The sequence below is a fragment of the Drosophila subobscura genome, chromosome E, assembly GCF_008121235.1.
Source record: "Drosophila subobscura isolate 14011-0131.10 chromosome E, UCBerk_Dsub_1.0, whole genome shotgun sequence".
NCBI classification, from domain to species: domain Eukaryota; kingdom Metazoa; phylum Arthropoda; class Insecta; order Diptera; family Drosophilidae; genus Drosophila; species Drosophila subobscura.
The window spans coordinates 15,661,570-15,683,308 of NC_048531.1; the positions used below are offsets into that span (position 1 = coordinate 15,661,570).

Genomic DNA, 21,739 nt, shown 5'->3' on the forward strand with positions numbered 1-21,739 from the left:
GAAGATGCAGCGAATTCAAGGAACGGAATAAATATTTTTGGCAAATGAATCAATACAGCGAATGCATTAAGCATATAAGTGAATAAATATCATGTAATTATCTTAACAGGCGAAGTGCAAGAAGAAGCAGAAGTGAAGTGTGAGTGAAGTGAAGTGCTGTGCAAGTGAAATGAAGAGAAAGGATGGCGGAAGAGCAGTAGGAACTAGAAATAGCAAATCTGCCAAATATATCCTTTAGATATAAAAACAATTTTATAATTTTTTTCCAGTGTTATATAGTGTTATACAATATGAAAATGTATTAGCATGGAAATGAAAAATGGCCAGCAAGGCTAAAATAAGTGTAGTGCAGTGTAAGTGAAGTGAAGTGAAGTGCAGTGTAAGTGAAGTGAAGTGTAGTGCAAGAAAAAATATCTGTTTGGCTGGAAAGGAGAGCAAATAGGCGCAACGAGAAGCAAGGCTGGAAGGCGAGTACAACGAGGAGCCACAAGGATCAAGGCTGGAAGATGAATACAAATCTCTCAAAAAGAAAGCGAAAGCTGTAAGTATTTTCAAACAATTGTTTTTCTAGAGATTCACAATGCTCAATTTCAAACCCTTTTTTTCAGTGAAATATATTGTTATGCAACAATAAAATTATATTTTGCGAACATGTCAAAAATGTGAAGCGAAACTAGATGAACAATAATATTAATCCGTATTTATCTGTAAGTTTTTCAAACAATTGTTTTGCTAGTGATTTACAAAGCTCAATTTCAAACCTTTTTTTTCAGTGAAATGCATTGCTAGGCAAAGATGAATGCAAAGAGAACACGTCGAAAAATGTGAAGCGAAACTAGATGAAGAAGACGATTTATCCGTTTTTATCTGTAAGTTTTTCAAACAATTGTTTTTCTAGTGATTTACAAAGCTCAATTTCAAACCCTTTTTTTCAGTGAAATATATTGTTATGCAACGATAAAATTAGACTTTGGGAACATGACGAAAATGTGAAGCGAAACTAGATGAAGAAGACGATTTATCCGTATTTACCTGTAAGTTTTTCAAACAATTGTTTTTCTAGTGATTTACAAAAGCTTAATTTCAAACCTTTTTTTTCAGTGAAATATATCGTTATGCAAAGATAAATTTATATATTGGGAACACTTCGCAAAATGAGAAGCGATAATATAAGAAGAAGACGATTTATCCGTATTTACCTGTAAGTTTTTCAAACAATTGTTTTTCTAGTGATTTACAAAAGCTTAATGTCAAACCTTTTTTTTCAGTGAAATATATCATTATGCAAAGATAAATTTATATATTGGGAACACTTCGCAAAATGAGAAGCGATAATATAAGAAGAAGACGATTTATCCGTATTTACCTGTAAGTTTTTCAAACAATTGTTTTTCTAGTGATTTACAAAAGCCTAATTTCAAACCTTTATTTTCAGTGAAATACATCGTTATGCAAAGATAAATTGATATTTTGGGAACACTTCGCAGAATGAGAAGCGAAACTATATGAAGAAGACGACTTATCCGTATTTATCTGTAAGTATTTTCAAACAATTGTTTTTCTAGCGATTTACAAAAGCTAAATTTGAAACTCTATTTTTCTCCAGTTATACGGTGTTATACAATTCTGGAAAAGAACCAGTCTGTTGGCGGAAGATGCAGCGAATTCAAGGAACGGAATAAATATTTTTGGCAAATGAATCAATACAGCGAATGCATTAAGCATATAAGTGAATAAATATCATGTAATTATCTTAACAGGCGAACTGCAAGAAGAAGCAGAAGTGAAGTGTGAGTGAAGTGAAGTGCTGTGCAAGTGAAATGAAGAGAAAGGATGGCGGAAGAGCAGTAGGAACTAGAAATAGCAAATCTGCCAAATATATCCTTTAGATATAAAAACAATTTTATAATTTTTTTCCAGTGTTATATAGTGTTATACAATATGAAAAAGTATTAGCATGGAAATGAAAAATGGCCAGCAAGGCTAAAATAAGTGTAGTGCAGTGTAAGTGAAGTGAAGTGAAGTGCAGTGTAAGTGAAGTGAAGTGTAGTGCAAGAAAAAATATCTGTTTGGCTGGAAAGGAGAGCAAATAGGCGCAACGAGAAGCAAGGCTGGAAGGCGAGTATAACGAGGAGCCACAAGGATCAAGGCTGGAAGATGAATACAAATCTCTCAAAAAGAAAGCGAAAGCTGTAAGTATTTTCAAACAATTGTTTTTCTAGAGATTCACAATGCTCAATTTCAAACCCTTTTTTTCAGTGAAATATATTGTTATACAACGATACAATTAGACTTTGGGAACATGACGAAAATGTGAAGCGAAACTGGATGAAGAAGACGATTTATCCGTATTTACCTGTAAGTTTTTCAAACAATTGTTTTTTCTAGTGATTTACAAAGCTCAATTTCAAACCTTTTTTTTCAGTGAAATATATCGTTATGCAAAGATAAATTTATATATTGGGAACACTTCGCAAAATGAGAAGCGATAATATAAGAAGAAGACGATGTATCCGTATTTACCTGTAAGTTTTTCAAACAATTGTTTTTCTAGTGATTTACAAAGCTCAATTTCAAACCCTTTTTTCAGTGAAATATATTGTTATGCAACGATAAAATTAGACTTTGGGAACATGTCGAAAATGTGAAGCGAAACTAGATGAAGAAGACGATTTATCCGTATTTACCTGTAAGTTTTCAAAAATTGTTTTTCTAGTGATTTACAAAGCTCAATTGCAAACCTTTTTTTTCAGTGAAATACATTGCTAGGCAAAGATGAATGCAAAGAGAACACGTCGATAAATGAGAAGCGAAACTGGATGAAGGAGAAGATTTATCCGTATTTACCTGTACGTTTTCAAACAATTGTTTTTCTAGTGATTTACAAAGCTCAATTGCAAACCTTTTTTTTTCAGTGAAATACATTGCTAGGCAAAGATGAATGCAAAGAGAACACGTCGCAAAATGAGAACCGAATCTAGATGAAGAATAATATTTATCCGTATTTATCTGTAAGTTTTTTAAACAATTGTTTTTCTAGTGATTTACAAAGCTCAATTTCAAACCTTTTTTTTCAGTGAAATATATCGTTATGCAAAGATAAATTTATATATTGGGAAGCGATAATATAAGAAGAAGACGATTTATCCGTATTTACCTGTAAGTTTTTCAAACAATTGTTTTTCCAGTGATTTACAAAAGCTTAATTTCAAACCTTTATTTTTAGTGAAATATATCGTTATGCAAAGATAAATTTATATATTGGGAACACTTCGCAAAATGAGAAGCGATAATATAAGAAGAAGACGATTTATCCGTATTTACCTGTAAGTTTTTCAAACAATTGTTTTTCTAGTGATTTACAAAAGCCTAATTTCAAACCTTTATTTTCAGTGAAATACATCGTTATGCAAAGATAAATTGATATTTTGGGAACACTTCGCAGAATGAGAAGCGAAACTATATGAAGAAGACGACTTATCCGTATTTATCTGTAAGTATTTTCAAACAATTGTTTTTCTAGCGATTTACAAAAGCTAAATTTGAAACTCTATTTTTCTCCAGTTATACGGTGTTATACAATTCTGGAAAAGAACCAGTCTGTTGGCGGAAGATGCAGCGAATTCAAGGAACGGAATAAATATTTTTGGCAAATGAATCAATACAGCGAATGCATTAAGCATATAAGTGAATAAATATCATGTAATTTTCTTAACAGGCGAACTGCAAGAAGAAGCAGAAGTGAAGTGTGAGTGAAGTGAAGTGCTGTGCAAGTGAAATGAAGAGAAAGGATGGCGGAAGAGCAGTAGGAACTAGAAATAGCAAATCTGCCAAATATATCCTTTAGATATAAAAACAATTTTATAATTTTTTTCCAGTGTTATATAGTGTTATACAATATGAAAATGTATTAGCATGGAAATGAAAAATGGCCAGCAAGGCTAAAATAAGTGTAGTGCAGTGTAAGTGAAGTGAAGTGAAGTGCAGTGTAAGTGAAGTGAAGTGTAGTGCAAGAAAAAATATCTGTTTGGCTGGAAAGGAGAGCAAATAGGCGCAACGAGAAGCAAGGCTGGAAGGCGAGTACAACGAGGAGCCACAAGGATCAAGGCTGGAAGATGAATACAAATCTCTCAAAAAGAAAGCGAAAGCTGTAAGTATTTTCAAACAATTGTTTTTCTAGAGATTCACAATGCTCAATTTCAAACCCTTTTTTTCAGTGAAATATATTGTTATACAACGATACAATTAGACTTTGGGAACATGACGAAAATGTGAAGCGAAACTGGATGAAGAAGACGATTTATCCGTATTTACCTGTAACTTTTTCAAACAATTGTTTTTTCTAGTGATTTACAAAGCTCAATTTCAAACCTTTTTTTTCAGTGAAATATATCGTTATGCAAAGATAAATTTATATATTGGGAACACTTCGCAAAATGAGAAGCGATAATATAAGAAGAAGACGATTTATCCGTATTTACCTGTAAGTTTTTCAAACAATTGTTTTTCTAGTGATTTACAAAAGCCTAATTTCAAACCTTTATTTTCAGTGAAATACATCGTTATGCAAAGATAAATTGATATTTTGGGAACACTTCGCAGAATGAGAAGCGAAACTATATGAAGAAGACGACTTATCCGTATTTATCTGTAAGTATTTTCAAACAATTGTTTTTCTAGCGATTTACAAAAGCTAAATTTGAAACTCTATTTTTCTCCAGATATACGGGGTTATACAATTCTGGAAAAGAACCAGTCTGTTGGCGGAAGATGCAGCGAATTCAAGGAACGGAATAAATATTTTTGGCAAATGAATCAATACAGCGAATGCATTAAGCATATAAGTGAATAAATATCATGTAATTATCTTAACAGGCGAAGTGCAAGAAGAAGCAGAAGTGAAGTGTGAGTGAAGTGAAGTGCTGTGCAAGTGAAATGAAGAGAAAGGATGGCGGAAGAGCAGTAGGAACTAGAAATAGCAAATCTGCCAAATATATCCTTTAGATATAAAAACAATTTTATAATTTTTTTCCAGTGTTATATAGTGTTATACAATATGAAAATGTATTAGCATGGAAATGAAAAATGGCCAGCAAGGCTAAAATAAGTGTAGTGCAGTGTAAGTGAAGTGAAGTGAAGTGCAGTGTAAGTGAAGTGAAGTGTAGTGCAAGAAAAAATATCTGTTTGGCTGGAAAGGAGAGCAAATAGGCGCAACGAGAAGCAAGGCTGGAAGGCGAGTATAACGAGGAGCCACAAGGATCAAGGCTGGAAGATGAATACAAATCTCTCAAAAAGAAAGCGAAAGCTGTAAGTATTTTCAAACAATTGTTTTTCTAGAGATTCACAATGCTCAATTTCAAACCCTTTTTTTCAGTGAAATATATTGTTATACAACGATACAATTAGACTTTGGGAACATGACGAAAATGTGAAGCGAAACTGGATGAAGAAGACGATTTATCCGTATTTACCTGTAAGTTTTTCAAACAATTGTTTTTTCTAGTGATTTACAAAGCTCAATTTCAAACCTTTTTTTTCAGTGAAATATATCGTTATGCAAAGATAAATTTATATATTGGGAACACTTCGCAAAATGAGAAGCGATAATATAAGAAGAAGACGATGTATCCGTATTTACCTGTAAGTTTTTCAAACAATTGTTTTTCTAGTGATTTACAAAGCTCAATTTCAAACCCTTTTTTCAGTGAAATATATTGTTATGCAACGATAAAATTAGACTTTGGGAACATGTCGAAAATGTGAAGCGAAACTAGATGAAGAAGACGATTTATCCGTATTTACCTGTAAGTTTTCAAAAAATTGTTTTTCTAGTGATTTACAAAGCTCAATTGCAAACCTTTTTTTTCAGTGAAATACATTGCTAGGCAAAGATGAATGCAAAGAGAACACGTCGATAAATGAGAAGCGAAACTGGATGAAGGAGAAGATTTATCCGTATTTACCTGTACGTTTTCAAACAATTGTTTTTCTAGTGATTTACAAAGCTCAATTGCAAACCTTTTTTTTTCAGTGAAATACATTGCTAGGCAAAGATGAATGCAAAGAGAACACGTCGCAAAATGAGAACCGAATCTAGATGAAGAATAATATTTATCCGTATTTATCTGTAAGTTTTTTAAACAATTGTTTTTCTAGTGATTTACAAAGCTCAATTTCAAACCTTTTTTTTCAGTGAAATATATCGTTATGCAAAGATAAATTTATATATTGGGAAGCGATAATATAAGAAGAAGACGATTTATCCGTATTTACCTGTAAGTTTTTCAAACAATTGTTTTTCCAGTGATTTACAAAAGCTTAATTTCAAACCTTTATTTTTAGTGAAATATATCGTTATGCAAAGATAAATTTATATATTGGGAACACTTCGCAAAATGAGAAGCGATAATATAAGAAGAAGACGATTTATCCGTATTTACCTGTAAGTTTTTCAAACAATTGTTTTTCTAGTGATTTACAAAAAAGCCTAATTTCAAACCTTTATTTTCAGTGAAATACATCGTTATGCAAAGATAAATTGATATTTTGGGAACACTTCGCAGAATGAGAAGCGAAACTATATGAAGAAGACGACTTATCCGTATTTATCTGTAAGTATTTTCAAACAATTGTTTTTCTAGCGATTTACAAAAGCTAAATTTGAAACTCTATTTTTCTCCAGATATACGGGGTTATACAATTCTGGAAAAGAACCAGTCTGTTGGCGGAAGATGCAGCGAATTCAAGGAACGGAATAAATATTTTTGGCAAATGAATCAATACAGCGAATGCATTAAGCATATAAGTGAATAAATATCATGTAATTATCTTAACAGGCGAAGTGCAAGAAGAAGCAGAAGTGAAGTGTGAGTGAAGTGAAGTGCTGTGCAAGTGAAATGAAGAGAAAGGATGGCGGAAGAGCAGTAGGAACTAGAAATAGCAAATCTGCCAAATATATCCTTTAGATATAAAAACAATTTTATAATTTTTTTCCAGTGTTATATAGTGTTATACAATATGAAAATGTATTAGCATGGAAATGAAAAATGGCCAGCAAGGCTAAAATAAGTGTAGTGCAGTGTAAGTGAAGTGAAGTGAAGTGCAGTGTAAGTGAAGTGAAGTGTAGTGCAAGAAAAAATATCTGTTTGGCTGGAAAGGAGAGCAAATAGGCGCAACGAGAAGCAAGGCTGGAAGGCGAGTATAACGAGGAGCCACAAGGATCAAGGCTGGAAGATGAATACAAATCTCTCAAAAAGAAAGCGAAAGCTGTAAGTATTTTCAAACAATTGTTTTTCTAGAGATTCACAATGCTCAATTTCAAACCCTTTTTTTCAGTGAAATATATTGTTATGCAACGATACAATTATACTTTGGGAACATGTAGAAAATGTGAAGCGAAACAAGATGAAGAAGACGATTTATCCGTTTTTATCTGTAAGTTTTTCAAACAATTGTATTTCTAGTGATTTACAAAGCTCAATTTCAAACCCTTTTTTTTCAGTGAAATACATTGCTAGGCAAAGATGAATGCAAAGAGAACACGTCGAAAAATGAGAAGAGAAACTAGATGAAGGAGAAGATTTATCCGTATTTACCTGTAAGTTTTTCAAACAATTGTTTTTCCAATGATTTACAAAGCTTAATTTCAAACCCTTTTTTTCAGTGAAATAATTGTTATGCAACGATAAACTAATATTTTGGGAACACGTCGCAAAATGTGAAGCGAAAGTAGAGGAAGAGGAAGATTTATCCGGCAAAGGTATGTAGTTTTTTACAAACTTTTATTAATTTGTAACATTAGGACAAGTATTTCCGATTTTTTGGTGACATATTTCGTGTTCTCTGTGTTTTTCTACCTTTTTGTAAACTCAAGCGCTCCTAATACTGTCTCTCTCGTCAAATTTTCAAGGCTCACTCCTGCCCCTTCCTCCCGATTACGTTGACAGCTTTAAGCTCCACCGATTTATGTGGAATTGAAACTAAATTCATGCGCATATTTTTGCTAGATTTTCACCATTTCACTTTTGTATTTTCCTCCACTACCACCAGAAAATCTGGAACATTTTTTGTTTCTTTTTGTGTTGCTTTTTGGTTGCTATTATTATTTTTGTTTTTATTGCATTCGGGTGGGTTTTCCATCTCCCTCGTTTTTCGTTTTATTTCTCGTTTTTGGCGGCGCACGGCCACTTCCGTTCCAAAGTTTTTTCGTTTGTTTTTATTTTGCTTCTGGGCCAAGGAGGGGAATATTTATACGTCAGCGCCTGTCTGCCACCACTATTCCTCACCTCCCCCACTTTCTTTCTGTTAAAATATTGCCTTAGTCTCTGGTTTTTTCTTTTAATTTGGAGCAAAATGTCAAAAAAGCAACACAAAAAATTAAGTAAACAAACTATAAAAGCAGATTATAAAGATCCATAAACAACGTCTCTCGGAGACGGAAACTCAGACGATATGCAAATGAAAACTTGGGGGGAAAACTAGCTTGCATCGTTGATAACTTCATTAACAAATTTAGGTAGGGTGGTGGGGGCTTGTATGGGGGACTAGAGCGATTGGAGCAAAGAGTGTGCATGAGGCAGGGGGTGAGCGCAACTAATTTGTAAATTATTCGTATATTGTCAAGCGTTATTCATGAATATTCAAGTTTATTTATGCTTGGCGTCTCATCAATTTACTCTTTAAAATGTTTTTAAGAGCAGTGATAAGGGAAGAGATGAAAAGAGGTGGGAAGGAAGCAGCAGTCTTATTGTTTAGAGCCCACCCATCAATCGCCCGTAAAAACCCTAGCTAGCATATTTATGGGTAGGAAATGTCTCTAATTTATAAATCTGAAATCTCATCGAGCACACGCGCTCTCTCCGTCTCTCACTCTGCTTCTTTGACAGATAATTTGTCAGATAATGGCTCATCTATCAGTTTTCTCGACAAGATTGATGGCTAGATAATACGATTGATAAATCTCCATTATTTCGAAAGCATCCTTTTTCCTTATTTCGAGTTAATTTTGAGAGAAAAGCGATTCGATGGAGGACTCTCGACAATGATTTGATTTTTGGCCATGTCACTTGCCATGTCATTCCCTCACACACACAGAGAGATGCTCACCATTTATCATGGGTCCCAAACTAAGGTAGAACATAAGTGACTCCCAATGACAGGACAAGAAGAGGAGGCAAGAGAAATTGTGGCATGGCAATAAAATTGTCTGCTGATTGGCATCATCATCATTCGATGGATAGAATGGGATGGATATGGATGGTACATACTCACATTCACAGCTACAATTATAGGGGAGATGAGGTGACACGCGACTGCGACTTCCCTCTCTCTCTCTTTCGAGGTGTGATCGTTAAATGCTGAGAAGAAGCATCCATTAAGATCCACCAATTTAATGATTTTGGATCAAATTTAAGGTTTAATGTGATTGGCTGTAGTTGGGTATTATATTTCATTGGAAAGGGATGACATTGAAGGTTAAATCAACCTTCAAACTATTTTATGACATTTTAAGATTAGAGGGAATTCTTTAATGAACTATATTTATTTGGCATTTTTATGGAGCTTGCCCTCATAGTATGTGTTATTTTACACCTGAGAAGTATTAATTTTCAGTGCCATTTATGACGCTAAAGCTATGTTTTCTGTTTCTGCTTTGAGTTTGGATGGATCCTCAATTTTTTATTTTTACACTGGAGAATGTGATTTTTCTTTTCTCTACTATATATTCGTACTGTAGCCGTACTGTTCACAGGATATTTAACACGTGTCTTACTTTTCCCTTTATTACAATCTTCAATCTATTTCCTTTACTATTTCCCCCGCAATTATATTTAAAACTGTATTAAATACCCCGCTGTGTGTATCCAATTAATTTTCCATTTTCCGATTTGGAATGTCGTGTCATATAAATATCTTAAATTACCAAAGAAAAAAATAACAATAGCCAGCCCGCTATCGATCAAGGGGATTATTATTGTTTCCCCACAAAATACAAGAAAAGGAAACTCGGGATTTTCCATGCCCCTTTTCGCCCTCCGCGACTCTTGAAACGCAATGAAAATGGAGAAAAATAACAGAAAGTAATAATAGTATACAGTAGAAACAAAACAAAAAAAAAACATCAAAGGAAAGGGCCCCACACGAGAGAATGAGGGAAAGCGGAAAATCGCTTATGCAGGAAGCACTTTTCTATAAGGCTCCTTTCCAGAGATTTTTCACATGCAGCAAGCAGAGCGCGGAAAGTGGAAGCTCTTATCCACTAACCCACTCTCACTCCCAGGGCTCTGCCCCATCCACTGCCCGACCTTCCTTCTGTGTGTGTGGCAGACATCCTCCTCCCTCTACATTCTTCCTGCTGTTCGCCCTCACCATTTCCATTGCCTGCTGTGTGGGAACGTGATTTCAGCATAATTCTGAGCATAAATGGAGCATGCCACACAAACACCGCAGAGAAAGGACTAAAGATATGAGAGAAGGGACACTTCTCACAAATCCACAGTCAGGGCCACAGACAACTAGAAGGACCAGCTGCAGAGATGCCGAGAGAACGACACACAGAGACAGAGACTGCACTTTTACCAGTTTATTGTGGCAGAGGCTAGTCCTTGCTTCTCTCCTGCCGACAGACGGATAGGTGGCGTGCCACAGAGACTAGTCCTGGCAGCTTCTCTCCTCCTCCAAAGACTGGGTCAAGTACATTATAAGTGAATGCCAAAAAAAATTCGTTCAAAATATCCACAAAAACAAAATATGAGAGAGCATTCCACTCGGTTAGAAAATTGAGGGTACGGGCCAGACAGCACAAAAGCAAACGTATGTAGAAATGGGTGGAAAGCTTAGTTTTTGATGAAATGGAAATAAGGGAAATACAAATGTGGATAAGATGAATAATGCAGATTGATAGATTTCATAGAGAGATTCCTTCAAAAGATTACTCAAACACACACAGGAAAACCACTTTCACTCTGTGTGTTCCCAGAGAGTACTTTTCATTCTACCCTCGCACTCGCTCTGTGGCGGTCACAGAGAAAATAAAAACTAAAACGAAATCGAGGCGAAATTCATTGATTCATTGAGTGCCAATTTACAAAACGAAAAGGCAGCCGCCACTGCCCCCGTCATACTCCACACATGCCATGCTCCACAAATAGGAAAAAAAGCGAGCAAAACTCGGAATCAGCATCGGAGAATGCATCGGTGAATGAGAGAGGCGGCAGGATGAGTGGACCTGGAAGCCTTTTTACAGCTTGCACGGCTGGCGGGGCGGGAGTGGCGGATAACATGGAAACTCGAGCGGTTTAATATTTTGAGCCCATTGATTCGTGCCTTCTGCGGCCTTTGCTGCCGCCCATACACATATGTGGGTTTGCATTAAAAAAAAAATATTTGTATGTTTTATTTTCCTGGTTTTTCCACACACACATTTTCATTCATTCCGAAACGCTGATGCCGCTGCTGTTTCTACTCTGCCCCCGTAGCGGCTGCGTTGCGGGTGAGTAGTTATTCGAGTATTTTCCATGTTTTTCCTGCAGCTTTCATGTTTGTGTGCTTAGCCCATGCCCCCCGCGTGTCGTGTCTCTGCCAATATATTCGGGGAAAAATCAAAGATTAAAATGAGCAACGGGCCATCCTAGGATGTTTTCCGAATGATAGGAAAAAGGACTCTTACATATGTACGAGTATTTGCCCGAGTGCTTAGCCTTTGCCTGCCTTCCTCCACTCAGCTGGGTATTTTTGGGCATTGGTTTTGATTTCACCAACAGATGCTGCTCCACGGAACAGGGATACGGATACGGATAGGAATACGAATGCTCCCTCCCCTTCAATCCTGGCTCCACCATTTTTCCACAAATTATTGTGCAAATATTTGACTTTCAAACAAACACGAAAAAAAACACCAAAAAGAAAGGGGGAATGGATGAGCGCTTAGGAGGGGGAGGAAGAGACAAACAGACGAAAAATCCCTAGAAATACATTTATTGAATTAATGGATTATTTCTGCGTCAAAACATCTGCGACCGACCAGCAGACCTCTTCCCGATTTGTTTTTATTCCCCCCGCCACACGCCACTCCTGCTCACACCATCTATTTACGTTTTTTCCGGGATTATAATTTATTCAAAGCACTTTTTGACCTTTTTTTTGTGTATTGATGTCTCTTCCTACCTTTCCCCGCCTCTACATGCAGAGAGTGTCGGCCTTTCAATTGAAAATTGGAAAATTCCATTTAATTAGATTGGGAATAGAAAATTAACAATTTAATCTGTGCGGAAAATTGAATAATATTTTAATTTTGTGAGGTTTGTCAAAATTGTGGAATTTCGTTATTATTTTCAAAGATTTTTAATTTCAACTGTTTTATTAATCATTCATTGATTAGTTTTCAATACAATTTGCCATTAATTTGGGATTTTTAACAGTTTTGAGTATTATTTAGTTGAGAAATAATATATTTGTTTATTATTTCTGCAGGGGTTAACGTCCTGCTGATTACAATATGTTGTGTTTAATGCACAACATATCGTTATTTTTAGCAAAATTTTACTCCAAAGATATACCTCTTAGTCCTCATATCTACATCTTCTAACTGCCGCAGCAATCTCTCTGTTGGCCAAAAGTCTCGCCGTCAAACGGTTTGCATGTTCAAATTACATTGAAATGGAGCCAAAGGCAGAGGCAGAGGCAGAGGCAGAGTCGGCATGGTACTGGCAGAGTGCTGCTAGTGGCAGGAAAAAGGGCCACAAAAAACACAAAGCACAAAAACCATTTCACAATTTTCCATGCCAATTGGCCAACAGAGAGCGGGGAGGGAGAGTGAAAGAAGGAGGGAGTGTGGGGAGTCATTTGTAGGCTTGTTTTTGGATGGTGTTTTTTTCTTTCTTTTGTTCATGCCATAAGCCACACACATGAATTCCAGTTGTGGCCAGTCGATGGGAGACAAGCAACCCATGTGCCACCACCAACCCTGCGACTCATGCATACACACACACATACATGTGGCATTGCCACAATTTGGCCAAAAACGTTGGAACATTAAAATGCACTTGTTAACAAGTAATTTGTTCGTGGAATGGCAGATATTTGCTTATCGCAGCCATGAAATCACGGGTTTCCCGTTTATCCGTTGAATATTTGATTAGATATAGGACCTCGTTAAGGATTCGACCTTTTTTTTTTAATACTAGTAGTGTGTGTAAGGGAAAGGCTGAATAGTTTGTGTGTGTATGTGTGTTTGTGTTTGGGTGGGACATGTGTGCCCCTCTCTATAGAAAGAGTCTCTTTAGTGATACGCTTCCCTTGAACAAGTGCATTCTCTCTTACAATTACGATTATAATCATTCGAAATGGTGTTATAAATAAGTCAAATCTTATGGATTGGCATTCACCCTTGAATGTACTTTAGAGGGTGGCTTACAAAGAGGATTACCCTTGAAAGGCAACAGCATCAGCAGCAGTCGTAACAGCATCTGAAAGCACTTAGCAAGTGAACGATTTCTTACTCCTTGCCAATGAGAGACCAATGCCGTCTCCTTCCACTCCTGGCAATAAGGGGAACATGCTCGATTCTCCCACTGAGAAGAGAATTTAATCTTTATTACAGAGTCAAGTGGGTGAGCGCGGGGGAGCGGCAGAGAGGCACAAGTACTTGAAAATAATGTTATATACGACTCTGGAATACGGTCCCTGACTCTGACGCTGACTCTGCCGTTGGGACGGGGACAAATCCCCCCACAGCAGGCGGACAAAATCAATTTCAATCAAACAAATGCAGCCTCGCGTTGCTCTCCGTCGGGGCGTCGCGGCGGAGGATGAGATGTGAGAGGCAGAGTCCCAGACCAAATCCACTCAAGTGAACCAATAAAAACATGAACAAAAATTATTACGGACAAACTGTTCTTATATATGTACGTATAGGATAGTGGATGAAGGGGAGGTAAGGCAGGGTAGAGGGTTGTATGTTGTCGCTCTTCCAAAACAGAGAAATGAATTGAATGTAACAAAATAATTGAGAATAATCGAATTTAAATCACATTTTCGGGCTGCGCGACACTCTCTGATGACAATCACAATAATGATGATTGGATGTTAAGAGAAAGAGAGAAAGAGAGAGAGAGAGTGTGGGAGTGGGAGAGTGTCTGCACCAGAAACAAGTGACGAGGGGTCAGGGGTGATAGGGCGGTAGCTGTGACGGCGGGGAGTTCCCTCAACTGTGACATTCATTACCACATGCTGCAATTTTATGCGCAAGCCCGCGAGACCAAAAAAAGTAATATTTCTATGGGAGTTTGAGAGGGGATAAAGTTTAAGAATTGAGCAGTAAAAAAGTTATCTTTGAGTCCCTTTTTGGATAGTTAAAATATTCAAAAACAATTCACTCAAATTCTTAAACGTTTCTTCCTTGAAAGCTGCAAGTTATAAGAATATTCAGGCATATTTTGTTAGATTTTTAGAAATATTTTACCTAGTTCAAGTCACTTATCTAAAGTTTCAATTTTTTATTCAACGTTTTTCATTTATTTCCCTGAAGCAGAATACAATTTTTCAAGGCTTCCAATCAGTGGTCGCAATGAAATTTTCGCCTTTTTCTGTCTGACATTTTCCTGCTTTCAATTACAACCCGAGTCAAAAAATGGAAACAGCATTTCACTGTTTTCCATTTCCCTTTGCAATTAACCCTGAAATCAAGTGAATGAAAGACTGAATGACTGAGGGAGTGAGTGAATGTGTGTGTATTTATTTCGGGTGCAACCCAGATGCCAGATGTTTGGCCCTGGAGAGGTTACGCCTTCGTTTACCTAATGGTTGAACCACCAAAAAAGAACACCAACAACAACTAAACACAGTCATAGTTTGAGGTTCGATTCGGGTTTCGGGATGGCTGGCCACACAACAAACAAAACGAAACAACAAACCCATTGACATGTTCTCTAATTTCCCTTTTTGGATGTCCATGAAATGTCATTATAAAACCCCTTGATATTTCCGAATGGGAGTGGAATATTTGATCCTTTTATTTGTGCTTGAAAAATTCATTTCATTAAATTCTTTAATTGGAATTCAGAGGCTGAAAGTCAGGAATCAGCGAAGCCCAACGATAGCACCCCAACCCCCTTATTGCGCGACAAAGTGATAATATTTAAATTGTTGTTCCTATTGCTTTTGTTTTTTTTTTGTCACCATGCATTCAATATTTTTCATAATTGTAGAGGAAAATCGTATAGGGGCCTGGTAACACGATAGGCAACAGACAGAATTAAATATGAATTTATTTTGTGTTGAAACAAATATTTTGTTTCAAATATACAAAAATGTATATTATTTATTTGAAAGAGTAAATATGCATGTAAAATTGATATGTATTTTGTTTTTGTATACACAATCTATGTAGATCTTAACTTAAAACTAATTTTCAAAATGTATCTATGAGTAAGGGATATTTTCTACCAACATTCATTTGAATGTGACCTAAATTGAAAGCTTAAAACAGCGAAAAACTCTTGGCAGCACTTACCTTCATCGGCGGTTGCAGGATGCTGTTCGGCCAGGACCGCATCCTGGGAGAGCATCAGCGCAACGATGGCCACAACTAGTCTGCCTAGTCCCAGCGGCAGCTGCCGAGCAGTGGAAAAACTAACCATTTTCCCCGTGTATTTTTATAGTGTTTCAACTTTGCTTTCGATGGACTCCTTTTGTACCGCTGTTATTCCTTTTCGAATTGTTGCTTTTAGCTGTGCTTTCGCTTTTCTTTCGTATGTTTGCAATCAGTTTTCCTTTTGTTGCGGTGTGTTTTTCCAGTGTTTTTCATAAGTTGTTCCCCAATGGAGGATCCGCTGGCCGCTGTTTTGTGTTGTTATTTTCGCTTGTTTTTCTCATCTTTCTCCACTGATTTCCACGGCTTTTCAATATGATTCGATGTTTTCCACCATTCGCTGACATACGCCACTAAAAAGAAAATGTGGAAAAACAAGCAAAACATTTTCACAAATTAGTTTTCATTTATTCAGCAAAGGGGAACACAGGCCACATGCCACAAGAGCAACCCAACATATTCGAATTGCAAATTGAGTAAGAGACGGGTATGGGACTCGACCTTTTATTCCTCTTCTACATATGTACATATGTACATCTATGTACATATATCTTTTGGCTGTGTAAAGTGCATCATGTGGGATAGATTCGGAGGAAAATGCTTTGGGGGAAATCAGCATTTCCATGCAGGAACGTGTTCAATCAAGTTTCCTTAATTACAAAGTGGAATTTTCGTGTCAGAATTTGAATGCGAAATGCAAATCGAAGTAGGGTTGGGGGCGGGAGATGTTTGCTGAGGGGTTACAGCTCTTTTGTGCTTCTACATGAAAATTGAGGGAAGTCTACGCATGGATACAGAAATATCTTAAATATAAATAACAAAGAAACGAACAAAATACCATCGTTTAAACATATTAAATGGGTGTATGGGTTCTGCCAATAATGCTAAGGATCCCTCGATAATTGGGATTTTTTTCAATCTTATTACTTCATTCTCCCTCCCTGCTCCTCAAATTGCTTTTGCACTGAAGAGAAAACCCAATGATTTAAATATTTCAACCACAAAAAAACAGGCTGGGAGCAATATCTCTGATAGATTACAGTAGAGCCACGACAAACGGACGGGCCAAACGGAATAATGACCAGCAGGCAGCGGGGACTCACCCGTTGGGGTGCACTTTTGTTTATGTATGGCGAGGGGCAGGGCAGGCCCGATGGCAGTGTAAATAATAAATAAATAAATATTTTTATATTTAACAAGAATGTGGGCAAGAGCAGAGTGGAATGGGATAAGAAAAGAGAACAAATAAAGTGCGAGAAATGGAATATGGAAGTACATTTGTTGTCAACCTTTCAACATTTCAGGCAAAACAAATTGACCTCAATTTATTATTACCCCAAAAGGGCCAGAGAGAAATTCGTCGTTCTGTCAGTCACACACAATAGAGAGAGAGAGAGGTGTCCGTTCTCTGTCTCTATCGCTTTAAGGCATGAAATATCTAGCTTAATTCCAGGAAGGTAAATGCAAAGATTTAAGTAATATCACCTTTCATACATGTCCTGGCACTACCGCCCTATCCCTTCACCCTCTGACAAACACCCTCCCACTCTCGTTTTTCTCTTACTTTTCCCTCATGTGTTACTTTTATGTGCTCTACTTTATTCTGCCTCTATTCTCCACCGCTTTCTTGAACGCAATTTAGCCACATTTTGTTTTTGGCCAAAAAGGGGGGCTTACAGGCAATTCTTCTAATATAAACACACTCCAACACACACACACACACACACACACACGCAGAAGCAGGCAGGGTAGAGGGGGGACGGCGCTTACACATTGACACTTTTACGGGCCTGCTCACCCCTGTACTTTAGCTACTAGAAGTGCGAGTAGCTCCCTGCTAGCCCCCTAGAAAGCGTGTTAAAGGTGAGAGGGCGGCCACAACTTTCTTCATATTTCCATAGGATCAGCAGCAGGAGCAGGGGGTGGGGGTAGTGGAAGAGGCAGGAGGCCACGGCAAGAGGCAGTGGCATAAAGTGGATACAATGCATGAGCTGCCATTCATAATATTACGCGAGACGTGGCGAATCCCTCCACCAGCCACTCACTGCAGAAGGAGGTGGCAAAGGAGCAAGAGGAGAACGAGTGGAGGCCCCACTGAAGTAGGAGCCACAAAAATTGGTAAATAAGGGAGAGCAAGGAAAAGCATGGAAAAGCAACAGAAAGCAGCAGCAGCAGGCATTCTAGTCTGCGTAACAGAGGAGAAAACTACACGTGTAGGCAAAGCAATCAACAAGCAGGATACGAGTCGAATGAGTAACATAAATAATAAAAGCCAAGAGTGGCAGGAGGACTTAGAGGAGCAGAAACCAGAGTAGTGGAGAAGCGGTGAGGATAGGGAGGCAGAAAAATACAAGCACAACACGAGAGGAGCAAGCACAGGAAACGAGTAGAAGGAGACTCAGACATTTGTATGAATGATGTCTGAGAGAGACCAGGACGAGGACGAGGACGAGGACGACGCTGCGAACGACGCATGAATGGCAAATGGCGAAATGGGTGAGTGACGAGTGGCAACTCCTGCCACCACCCAGCCAGCCCCTTCCTGCAGCAGATTGCCACCAGGGTGGAGCTGGAAGAGAATCGCAGGAGGACAGCACTGGTTGCCTGCTTATTTATGCTGTGCCTATTGCTGCCACTCGAGACTCAACCCTAAAAAGAACAGCTCGGCCGCCAATTTGAAGGCAGGGAACAAAATGGAATGAATATGTTAAACACGGTATTGGAAGACTGGAATGGAACAGCTTTATTGCCAGGAACATGGGACTATCGATGATGGGAAATACTGAAGTCAAACTCAAAACGAAATTAATGCAAATGAAACGAAATGGGATAGAAACAGGAAATTTAGAATAAGGATAAATGGACGAGTGGCAAGCAGGGGGATCCCAGAGAGGAGAAACATAATGGAAACCTGTTGTTTGGTGAAATCTAATTTTCTACCTTCCGACCCAAACAAACACAGAGGAGGTCCTATGCAAAAACCCCATAACTTATGAGAGGAAAGAGGAGGAATAGCCGTTGCATGGAACAACAGAAGAGGCGAAAGGGAGGAAGAGGAGCTGGAGCCCCCGGAATTCTGGAGTCCAGATGGTTATTTAATTTTGGGGAAACGAAGTGCCCCAGATAATCTCAGGCAGAGTTATGAATCATTTCGTAATGTTTTCCCTTAAGTCTTGCAACGTTTTTCCATGTGAGGCAGCTCTTTAAGGAGGAACTCAGAGGAGTAGAGTAATATGGGGAGATTAATGTGGAGAATCTTTCAAATGCACCGAACAATTTTTTCTCCTATTTTCTTTTTTAACTTTTCCCTTCATTTTTCCTTTCATGCCATGAAATTCTGTGCTCTTCTGAGCATTTCCTCAAGTTCTTCTTTGAGTTTTTCCGACGCCCGTCCTCTGTCTGGAATGCCTGGGAATAATCGGAAATATTTTTAGCCAATTTGCATAAGTGATTTGCTGTCTCCAGTATCTGTATCTGCATCTGTGTCGCCTCCTACACCACGCCCTGTCTGATCTCTTCATTATGCTTGCTGTGTGGAACACAGAGGTGGGCCCCGTCTGTCTGTCTTGTGTCTATCTGGGGCACACACAGGTGAGGCACGTGTGCAGAAGCGAGCTGAGAGGCAGGTGGGCGATACGAGTATGTGCGAGTGGCAACAACGTGACGCTTATAAATTTATGAAGAAAACTCCAAAAAGGAGAAGGAATCCTTGTGAAGGGCCTTTGAGGCGGGGGCGATGGTAGGCGTGAGGCATGAACTGGACCCTGCCACATTGACAGCAGGGGCTTGAGTGGCAGAAAGATAGAGAGAGAGAGAGAGCGAGTGAGAGAATGACAGGCAACGCAGTAAGTGAAATTAATTAAAAAGGACGAATGGCGTTAGTCAAGGATTGTTGGCTGCTGGAGGGACCTGCAGCAACGAGAGACGAATGGATGGATGGATGGACTCCGGCATGGCGACACACACACACACTAAATCACACACAAACACACACACAAACAATGAAGAGACAAAAAGATGTCAACACTTTGTTGAAGATGATGACGTCGTCGTGTAGTCCTGCCATCCCTCGCTCCTTTCCTTTCCGTTTCGTCCGACCGTCCGTCTGTCGCAGTCATCCATTGTTGCAGCCATTGTTTCATATTGCTCTTCTCATTGTCAGCCATGGATGGTCCTTGTCCACCGTGCTCCTAGTCCTAGTCCTCCTGCTACTCCTCGTATCCTCGTTCCCGCCTTGCGTTTCCTGCTGCCTGCAAATTCCCCACTCTACTTGGCGTCTGATGCTGTTTATGAAGTGGCAAGAGCCTTCTCCTTCTCCCTGCAGTAGCATTTCTGAACGAATCTGAGACGCCGGCCGGGCGGGCGGGCGGATGGGGTTGTTAATAATAGAATGTTACTTCTATTTCTGTATCCTTCATTTCCTCTCTCTCTCTCTCCCCCTCTCTCTCGTTTCACGCTTCTTTATTTTCCTTCCACTTGAGAATGTCGTCCTTTGAAACCGAGTTTTCCACCATCTTTTCGCTGAAAAACTTAACTTTTCCAATGGGAGTTAAGAGTTTCCATGGGAGTGCCATGGAGTGTAGTACAAAGAGTGGGGCGGAGTGGGTGCGTCGCTCATTTAAATAATAGAATATAATTTTTGAAAATTTCTCCCTTTTTTAATTGCAATTTTTCCACAAGTAAAATGCACCCGAAAACAAAACTGCAATACGAAAGGTTTCCTCTAAAACTGACGTAATCTGCACTTTTTCTTTATTTTCCCAGCTAATTGGATATTGGGAGACTTTTCCCCTACTGGAAAAATCTTTTGTTTTCGTTTAAGTTCAATTAAAAAATCTGTCGAATGTCAAACGTGCATTTCTCTGGGGGCGACAAAAATCATTCAAACAATTTTCTCTCAAATATTTTGGCATATTTATATTCCTGCACATTTATGCATATTTCTTTTGTGTAAACATAAAATAAAGCCAATTTCACACAACAGTAAAAAAGGGTTTCCCCCAAATTTTCCTCGATTTTCTTTGTGTTCGTTTTATGACTATTTTGCCTTTACAATTTTTGTTCCTTTAATTAAAAGCCACTAGGAGTAGGGGCTTGGGGGTTACCGTATTGATGGGGGAGGCATGCAGGATTGCGGCTGTAAACCGATTCCCCTGTGTGTGGCTATTGGGGTAGGGGCATTGAAAATGGAAAATGGAAAAGCCAGTGTGCTCTCAAAGCTCGTAAAATTTCAATGTCAACAATTTCCCCCATATGAGAATGTACATATTTACATACTATAAAGTATGCCTCTATATGTACCGGTCTATGGGTATCTCTTTTATGCAATAAATACATACATATGAGATGCCTGTATCTATGACAAAAATTGTTTATTTAATGGAGCACCCCATTCCAGACACCCTAAACCATCGCAGGATCTTTGAATTTTGTTTACGTTTTTCCCATTCTTCTCTTTTTCAATGTTGTAAAAAACACACAAAAAGCGTAAAACCAACAGAAAGGAAAAGGTGGAAAAAAGGTTTAGCTACGGTCACAAAAATGGGTGAATAGTCGGTTACCCTGTAAACAAAAAAATATGTTCCATATATATGATCCGAAACAAACTAAAATAACCTTAGACTACCCGTTGTCCCGATAAAATCACCCACGTAACAAATTTGAATCAGAGGATCTGCCATTTATTTCCGTTTTATAAAGATAAAATAAAGCTGCAGCACCACTTGCCCTAGATACCCCTTTTGCGGAATTGCCTTGCATTCCAGGGTAACATCAGTACAGGAGCCGATAAACTCGTGGGATAATTGTCGAGCATAGGAGGCAACACAGCAGGCACTGGCACCGTGCCGCGTAACGAGTCAAAAGGCGCATCAGCAGCACGACACACACACGAAACAGACACAGACACAAAGAAAATACAGCCACAGCCCCAGAGGAGGTCCGCCCCCCTTTTGCCACATATCCTTGGCACATTTCATACGGATAACAAATGCCGGGAAAATTATTTTCAAATGTGCCGCCAGTGAGCGTAGGAGGTGGAGAGTCTGGAGCTGTGCTGCACGGCTGCTGTGGCTGCTGTGCGACCGACCCCATTCCCCCTTTCAGGCAGGCACATTGTTGCCCCAGACGCACACAAGGGTTAAGGCAAGT

General features: G+C 38.5%; 1 protein-coding gene and 1 long non-coding RNA gene across 3 annotated transcripts in view; one reads left to right on the forward strand and one right to left on the reverse strand.

The window, feature by feature from the left end:
• LOC117890135 overlaps positions 1-21,739 on the reverse strand; it is a 54,676-nt gene that overhangs the window by 25,552 nt on the left and 7,385 nt on the right. Inside the window, exon 2 of the mRNA XM_034794821.1 lies at positions 15,512-15,942. Within this exon, the coding sequence (XP_034650712.1) occupies positions 15,512-15,638 (127 nt within the window). The 5' untranslated portion in view covers positions 15,639-15,942. The remainder of the gene's footprint in view (positions 1-15,511; positions 15,943-21,739) is intronic.
• Positions 1,281-7,597, forward strand: LOC117890138. Of its 2 annotated transcripts, XR_004648557.1 has the most exons (15): positions 1,281-1,368; positions 1,436-1,535; positions 2,591-2,689; positions 2,754-2,849; positions 2,916-3,011; positions 3,394-3,493; positions 4,384-4,483; positions 4,551-4,650; positions 5,706-5,804; positions 5,870-5,965; positions 6,032-6,127; positions 6,343-6,442; positions 6,512-6,611; positions 7,336-7,434; positions 7,502-7,597. It is a non-coding gene; the product is annotated as an uncharacterized LOC117890138 (long non-coding RNA). The 2 variants fall into 2 exon arrangements; XR_004648558.1 differs by lacking the exons at positions 2,591-2,689; positions 2,754-2,849; positions 2,916-3,011; ... (3 more) ...; positions 6,032-6,127; positions 6,343-6,442.